This window comes from Dipodomys merriami, unplaced genomic scaffold, assembly GCF_024711535.1.
Source record: "Dipodomys merriami isolate MVZ:Mamm:240054 unplaced genomic scaffold, mDipMer1.0.p SCAF_9, whole genome shotgun sequence".
Taxonomy (NCBI): domain Eukaryota; kingdom Metazoa; phylum Chordata; class Mammalia; order Rodentia; family Heteromyidae; genus Dipodomys; species Dipodomys merriami.
The window spans coordinates 13,455,251-13,463,514 of NW_027206512.1; the positions used below are offsets into that span (position 1 = coordinate 13,455,251).

At 52.7% G+C, this 8,264-nt stretch overlaps 1 protein-coding gene across 1 annotated transcript; it reads left to right on the plus strand.

The window, feature by feature from the left end:
- The first annotated feature begins 2,955 nt into the window (after positions 1-2,955).
- Positions 2,956-7,924, plus strand: Nkx6-1 (NK6 homeobox 1). The gene is made up of 3 exons (XM_070012603.1): positions 2,956-3,628; positions 5,293-5,465; positions 7,664-7,924. Exons 1-3 carry the CDS (start codon positions 2,956-2,958, stop codon positions 7,922-7,924), a joined length of 1,107 nt encoding a protein of 368 aa, XP_069868704.1.
- The last annotated feature ends 340 nt before the right edge of the window (positions 7,925-8,264 follow it).

Consider the following 8,264-nt stretch of genomic DNA (forward strand, 5'->3'; position numbering starts at 1 on the left):
GGGAAATGGTGAGAAGTTTCCTTTGTAAATAAGCAAGTTGGCATAGAAACGCCAGCTCCAGGGCCAGAGCTGAGCGCACTGGCCACCCTCCCCAGTAGCCTCCACCGGGGAGTAGGGCCAAGTGCTAGGGACCTGCCCCACTAGGGATTCCCAGGGCATAAATGCAGTATGTGCCCACATCAGCGTCCCCGTGAGGCTAAAGTCTGGTCCTGACACCTTAGCATAATTCACATTGATGAAAAGCTTCGGCTTCCTGCAGGTCAGATCCTAAAGTCTATGAAATGGATTTAACCAAGTCTCTTAAGTTAATAAAGATGAGTGGGGAAGAAAGAGGACCAAGTAGCATCCCTTCTAGCGTAGACGTGGTAAGAGGGGGGGGACCCTCCTTCCCCACTAAATCTCAAATGCAACTTCAAGCTGACACCTTAAAATCTACAGCTTTGGAAATGGAGATTGTTGAAGGGGAGGAAGAACTCTCGCTTTTCCTGCTGAGACCAATTAGAAAAAAAAACAAAAACAAAAACTCCATGCACCTTTGGCGCTGTTCAAGTTTCATTCTCCATTTACTGCGTTTATTTCTGTTTCCTCCCGATTCCATGTCGAGTTCATGGCCTCATTTAAATAGCTGTTCTGCACACCGCTGGTGATGTAGTACATTAGTTTAACAACCCAAATTCTTACAATTGTCCAGAAAGTTTTTTCTTCTTGGGTACACAGTTCATGCCTGCCAAGAACTTTAAGACGGACTGTAGAGACTGAGAGGGAAGAAAATCACCACTGGGCTCTTGAGCACTAGACATCCTGTCACTAGAGCCTAGAATCAAAGGGCATCTCTGCAAAAATCCTGGTGCTAAGAGCAGGGTCCGGGGTTCAAAGAGGATTTTCTAAGTTTACGGTCCCCAGGCCATACCTACCCAGATACTTCTATAAGTAAAGTCCCCGCCTGAAGTTTGGTGATTCTGTCCCCATGTAAATCTAACAACAACAACAACAATAATAATAACAGGAAAATTAACTCACAGCTCTTATGTCTGAACGTAACTTGAGAGATAAATATCCCTATTAAGCTGAATCGGTTCTTATCAGATTCAATAAATCTATAAATGATAACGATCGCGGGGAAAGCCAGAAAGGAAAGAGGGAAAGACGGAAAAGGCGATCCTTTGGTCTACAAGAGGATTAAAGACATCTATAGGCTTAAGAAGCAACAAATTAATTTACACCACCCTAGAAGAGCCCAGATGGCCTTTAATTAATCCCTTCAAAAGAAGGAGCCAGGCTGGGGCTGCGCCGGCTGCCAGCTCCATTAGCTCCATTTTGCCGGGGTCCAGACTCGGTTCGGGGTGAGGCGCCGGAGACTGGAGGGGGAAGGGGGCCGAATGACGCGAGCTGGCGGGGGCAAGGGCAGGGAAGAACTTGAACTGCTTTTCCATAAAAGGTCTCAGTTTTCCTTATTCTTCTCTTTAAAAAGTAATACCCGCTTCGTCGGTGCCCCCCTCCCGGCTCCATTTGATTTAATACAATTAATCTTGGCGGCCCCTGGCCCCCCGCGCAGAACCGCTCCTGGGCAGGCCCCGCCCCTCCCGGCTCCGCCCACCAGATGGGGGGGAGGGAGGAAGGTGGGGGAACTAGGCAGGCGCGGCCTCAGAACTTGTTAGTCTCCGCCAATCAGAGAACGTGGCGCTCCCAAGCGGGCGTACCCCAGAGCCCCGAGGCTGTGCGCTATTGGAGCGGGTGGTGCAGCCCCTGGCCTGCGCCCCACTCCTCGGCACCGCCCTTCTCCACCGCCCCGGAGTGACGTCCCTCAAAGTTCTCATTTTGGTCCCCCCCACTTTCCCCCCTCCCTGGCGTCCCCCCCAGCTAAAGAGCGGTAGAGAGTGATGCAAATGTTTTATTACCTTTGAGAGCTTCATCCGAACTGTCAGGCCTGGAGGGAGGAAGAGAGTGGAAGCGCCCGGGAGAGAGAGGGTCAGTGTGAACGCAGGACGCTTGGAGAGCAAGCCGGTAAAGCCACGAAGAAAATGCACCCGCGGAGAGAGAAAGGCGGGGAGTGAGAGCAAGAGCGGGCGCCGGGCGGGGCAGGGGGCTTCGGGCCCGCGCGCACCGGGGGCCGGACGATCGCGGCTGCAGGCGAGTCGGCCGACTTTTCACACTTAAGTCTTTGTGTTTCTGTTTGTTTGGTTTTGTTTTTTTTTCTCTCCTCCCTCTTTTCAATATCGCAACTCTAGCGCCCGGCGACCCGGCGGGGAAGGCCGACTAGCAGAGCTTCGGGGGTGGTGGTGGCATTGCCCTTTTTGGCTGCCCCGGGCAGCCCCGGCGAAGGAAACCCGCCCGAGGCGAGATCGCCCCGCAGGCTGGATGCGCTCCGTCCCCGCCTGCGGCGGGCCCGGAGTGCGAATCCACCGCGCCGCCAACCGAGCGGAGCGTCCGCGCGTAGTTAGGGGAGCGGTGGCGGCGGACCCCAGCGTCCTTTGAACTTTCTCTCCCTCCCCAAGAAGCGAGCCAGCCCCCCACCCTCTTCCATCCAAGTGGAGACTCGGTGACTCTTAACTTTGTTACAAACTGTCGGGGACCGGCCGGGGGTGGCTTGCTTGCGTCTTGCCCTGGCGGGAGGAAGAAAGAAGATGAGAAGTAGCGGACTTTGAGGCTTGAAGAAGACGACTTAGGGATTGAATCCAAGACTCTGGGAGCGCGCAAAGATCGCTGAACCCCCTTTTGGACACCCAATTGTCTCCACCATCCATCGCGTCTCGCGTGGCGGGTTCGGACTTGTCGGCTGCGCAGCTCGGACAGCAACCGTGGGCGCCAGCGTTCTGGGCACAGTTGGCAGGTCGCCCCCGAGTGCCCCCAGAGACACCTCCATTGCGCCCTAAGCGCTCTCGGCTTCCCTACCCCGGCGCGGGGAACGGGCCGGCGCCGTCGCTGCGCGGCTGCGGGCTCCGGCCTGGCCGTGGGATGTTAGCGGTGGGGGCGATGGAGGGCACCCGGCAGAGCGCTTTCCTGCTCAGCAGCCCGCCCCTGGCCGCCCTGCACAGCATGGCCGAGATGAAGACCCCTCTGTACCCCGCCGCGTACCCCCCGCTGCCTGCAGGCCCCCCTTCCTCCTCCTCCTCCTCTTCCTCGTCCTCATCGCCCTCCCCGCCTTTGGGTGCCCACAATCCAGGTGGCCTGAAGCCCCCGGCCGCGGGGGGACTGTCGTCCCTGGGCAGCCCCCCGCAACAGCTCTCGGCCGCCACCCCGCACGGCATCAACGACATCCTGAGCCGGCCCTCCATGCCCGTGGCTTCGGGGGCCGCCCTGCCTTCCGCCTCGCCCTCCGGCTCCTCTTCCTCTTCTTCCTCGTCCGCCTCTGCCTCCTCGGCCTCGGCTGCCGCCGCCGCCGCCGCGGCCGCAGCAGCGGCCGCTGCCTCTTCGCCAGCTGGGCTGCTGGCTGGCCTGCCCCGCTTCAGCAGCCTGAGCCCTCCGCCGCCGCCGCCGGGGCTCTACTTTAGCCCCAGCGCCGCCGCTGTGGCCGCGGTGGGCAGGTACCCCAAACCACTGGCCGAACTGCCGGGCCGGACGCCCATCTTCTGGCCGGGAGTGATGCAGAGCCCACCCTGGAGGGACGCGCGCCTGGCCTGCACCCCTCGTGAGTACCGATCGCCCCTGACCCGGGTCCTTGACCACTGTGTTCGTTCTGCCTGCTCCGGGTCGGTTCCACCTCTTGCCTGCCCCATTAGTTTGGCAGGTAGCAGAAACAGACACTCTCGCCTGGCCCAGGGCGGCTAGCCAGTGCTCCACGCCTTCCTGAGTTCTGGTGGCTCCTTACTCTCCCCCAAATTTGGACGTGTCTGGGCCAAGCCTGCACAACCCAGCGTAGTGTCTTTCCCGTGAGACCCCCCCCCATCCCCCGATGCTTCCCAAACGGCCCAGCCAGGACCCCAGAGGAGGGAAAGGCCTCCAAGGCCCTACCCGAAATCCCCGCTCTTCCAGCTCCTTCCGGACGGCCACAGCCCCACTGTGCTTGCCTTTCTGCAAATCGGTGCTTCCTTAGAGTATCACGGCGGTCCCCGGCCGGTTAAGTGCATGCTTTTGCGCGCAGATCTCCGGTCGGGTTGTCCCCGCCTGTGTCACGCCTGCACGAACTGGCGCTTACGGAAGACAGGCCAGAGGTTCCTCAAGCCAGGCGGTGCCAGGGGGCTTGAGGCCGCCCTTCATGCTGGGCCCGCACTTTCCCATATCCCTCCACCCTATCTTGGGCAGGTGAGGTCTCAGCACACTTAGTACTTTACTTCCTAACACGGAGTGTGCGGAACTACGCAGCTACAAACCCCAGGCTAGGGAAACTTAACCCTCAAGTATCTTGCCTGAGATCGGGAGTGGCCCCAAGCCCTCGGGAGTTTTCCGGGGAGTAGGCCAATCGATCTGCAGAGGCTGCCGCCCCCAGGTGGCATTCAGGACCCGGCCTGAGTTCCCCTGTCCAAGCTCTACTTTGCTGCTGGCTAGATCTGAAAAGTATCCCCAAGTCTCAGAACCTGTTTTCGTGAGGTTGAATGTAGTAAGTGTACAAGTCGCGGGAGCCAAGTGAGAAGCTCCCTTGGGAAGCCCCAGGACGTGAGCGGAGGGGCCGCTGGGGTGTCAGGGAGACACTATTGTATCTTTCTGGTAGCTGTGTAGGGGTCGCCAACAAAGACAGTGCCTCCTCGCCTTTCCCCCCTCCAGCCGCCAGTGGCGTTAGACTCTGGGGCGATTTAAAGTTATTGTGTGCAAAAAACAAGGCGCCTTTGTTGCCTGGACGCAGGTTAGGGAATGTTGGAAGTAAAGCAAAGTAAAACAAAACTGTTGATTTCCTAATGAAAAAAAAAAAAAAAAAGCCCAAGGCAGTCGCGCACCCAAAGGAGAGACACTGGCTTTTTTCCTGTCGGTGAACTCCTCAAAGTAACCCGGCTTGGATTCCGCCCAGCTAACTCCAGCAAGTAGGTTCTGTAGCTGTTTGGCCTTGATGTTGAGTAGAAGGTAATTACAGTTTCTCCACCCACCCAGCTTAAAAATAACCCCCCAAACAACAAACAAACAAAAGCAAAAAAACTAATAAACATGTTGGGTTTAAAACAGTGAAATACTGAATCACTGGGCTCCAAGAGCCACACCGCGTCGGGACCAAGCTTTCTTTTCTCATCAAAACATTGTGTGTGTGTGTGTGTGTGTGTGTGTGTGTGTGTGTGTGTGTGTTTCATTTTGCCTCCTCCCACCCCCGTGGAGCCACTTGTAGCCAATTATTTCCTCTCTTCTCTCCTTTATCGCTTCTCCCAGATCAAGGATCCATTTTGTTGGACAAAGACGGGAAGAGAAAACACACGAGACCCACGTTCTCGGGCCAACAGATCTTTGCGCTAGAGAAGACTTTCGAACAAACGAAATACTTGGCTGGGCCCGAGAGAGCTCGCTTGGCCTATTCGCTGGGGATGACAGAGAGTCAGGTCAAGGTGAGTGGACCTGGGAAACCCCGAGGGACGGGCCAGGTGGTAAGGAGAGCGAGTCCAGTCCTACACCCCCAACTCAGTAAATTGCCGTGAAGGGGCGGCGCTCAGAGGAACGGGGAGAGACAGTGAGGGGAGAGAAGAGAGTTGGGGTTTACAAAGGCACTGGGTGTCTTGCGAGAGAGCACCGACGACGAACAAAAGGATCCAAGCCCCCGCCTTTGAAATTAGGTTTATCTAGATAGCAGCTTGTGTTAGGGGAAGTCATCATTATAAGAGAATAAAAGCATTCCCGAAATATCAGCTCAGTGAATGCATCAGGCCAGTGTAGAGGGCTTCTATTTATTCTGTGAAGATACCCTAGTTTTTGTTAGGTCAGATTTCCATAATGTAGATAATCATTTTTATTGCTTCAAATTCGCAGATTAAAAAAAATACAACCACCGGATCTACCAATTAGCTTGGATAAAACTGTTCTTTTCTTTTTCTTTTTTTCTTTTGAATAGTCATTTTCCAAACGAGAAATTAAGATTATTATAGGATTGAATTCTGTTCAAAACAAGTTTGTCATCAACAGATTTAAGATAGTTTATAACAAGTTGTAATTAAAACGTCACTTTGCTGGTAATTGAGTTGTACAGTGCATTTCTAGGAAACCAAATTTTAGAAATCTTTCCCTGAAAATTAAGAGACTGAACTAGCTGAGTACATTCAGTCTGATAGCTTCCTTTTCAGAATTTTCAGTATTTTCAGAAATCTCTTTTGTTTCTCTTTTTTTTGTTTTCAGTTTGTTTTATTTGTTTCTTTGGAGGTGAACGTTCTCATTAGCTCTACTGGTGCTCTCTGAATCGAGTAGGAATAATATTAACCATGTCTTCTGGCTAGAGAGTATTTCCCTCTGGACAGCATATAAAATACATTTTAGGAGTTATTTTTTAAATGTGGCCATTAGAGTGCCATCACATTTAAAATTATTTTTGCAGTGGGCTGGTACAGAGACTACCAATGTGACCTGGAGGATCTTTATTTGACACAGTAAATATCCCTGTATGCAAGGAAGTGACTTAGTATAGCTATAACAAAAAACGTTCTTAACAATTCTGATTCTTTAGATACAATACATAACGGATGAGAAGCATAAAAATTAATTCAATATCTATGGAAAACTGGTTGCTTCTCACTTTAAGTTAAAATATGTGTCAAATATGAATAGGCTTAATATATTTGTATATAAAATGAATAACTTGGGCAGGAACAATATTAAAATGTATTAGAAAGTATGGACATGATAAAAATGGTGTAACTGGAAAAATTTTCTCTGTTGTCACAATTAATTACAACTTTACTTTTTAATGAGAAATATTAAGACGGGAGGGGGGGAGAGGAAGAGCACCAAATGACTGTGATGATTTTAACTCAAGTGTTAAATGCTTTCATATGAGTGTGTGGAGGTTTGTATTTTAGCTGGAAACTACATTATGCATGCAAGGTTGTGAGGACTGAGGGAATTTACATATGATGCGTGTGTAGGTTCAAGCCAGAAATGAGTCTAACAATCACAAGTTCAAAAGTGAAAAAGAAAAGAAATGACTAGGGAAAATGCGGTGTCTTTTCCTCCTGATCAAGTTAAGGCAATTCCTTAATCCAGGAAAGTTAAGATCTCTGTGGGGGGGGGGGGGACTTTATGAAGAGGAAAACCTTTTCTACTTTCTAACGAGAAAGTTTTTTTTTTTTTGCTTATTTTTTTAAAGGAAAACTCATTTTTAAGTTTCCCCAAACGGCGCGCGCACTGCTTTATATATATATATATATATATATATATATATATATATATATATATATATATATATATATATATATATATATATATATATATATATATATATATATATATATATATATATATATAACTTTTCTGAGGAGTCACTTGGTGACAACTTCCATCCACTTGTATTCCTATCACTATGGCAACGGCAGTCCAGGTGTTGGTACCGGTGACTCGGACAAACCTGTAGTGATGGAGCCTGACTTTGAAGGCCCAAATAGGGGAGATCTGGCTGGCCATGCGGGACCCACAGGCGGGGGCGGGGGGACCTCCAGACCTGGGTTTGAACGTCAGGCTTCGATCTCCCGACCTTAAATTCCCTTATACCCCCCCCTGTCCCCCCACCCCACCCCACCCTTCCTCTGGTCTGCTTCTGCAGGTCTGGTTCCAGAACCGCCGGACCAAATGGAGAAAGAAGCACGCGGCCGAGATGGCCACGGCCAAGAAGAAGCAAGACTCGGAGACCGAGCGGCTCAAGGGGACCTCGGAAAACGAGGAGGAGGACGACGACTACAACAAGCCCCTGGATCCCAACTCGGACGACGAGAAGATCACGCAGCTGCTAAAGAAACACAAGTCCAGCGGCGGCGGCGGCGGCGGCCTCCTGCTGCACGCGTCCGAGACCGAGGGCTCGTCCTGAGCGCGCGCCCCGCCGGCGATCGCGGCCCCAAGTATTTTCTGAGATGTACATATCTATTTTTCTAAGCGAGACGTCGAGGCCGGGGTGGGGGAGCGCAGGGGAGAGAGAGACTGCGGGCTGAGGAAAGGCAAAACCAGCCCACGGAGCGCGCTGCCCTGCGGGGGACCCCAGCCCCTTTGAGGACCCCTTCCCCCCCACATCCACCCACCCCCCTCCCCGCCGCAGGCGCCCAGTCCGCTCCCCCATACCCCACCCCCTGCTCTCCTGCTTTTGCCCCAGCGAGTGGCCGGTCGTGGAGAGGTGTTTTGAGGGCACCGGGGACCTCCGGGCCACCCACGGG

Bases quoted from the DNA above. Each gene is read 5' to 3' on its own strand.
- Nkx6-1 (XM_070012603.1), top strand. From the start codon at position 2,956: ATGTTAGCGGTGGGGGCGATGGAGGGCACCCGGCAGAGCGCTTTCCTG. The intron at 3,629-5,292 runs GTGAGTACCGAT...CGCTTCTCCCAG, and splicing joins GCGCCTGGCCTGCACCCCTC to ATCAAGGATCCATTTTGTTG. The intron at 5,466-7,663 runs GTGAGTGGACCT...CTGCTTCTGCAG, and splicing joins TGACAGAGAGTCAGGTCAAG to GTCTGGTTCCAGAACCGCCG.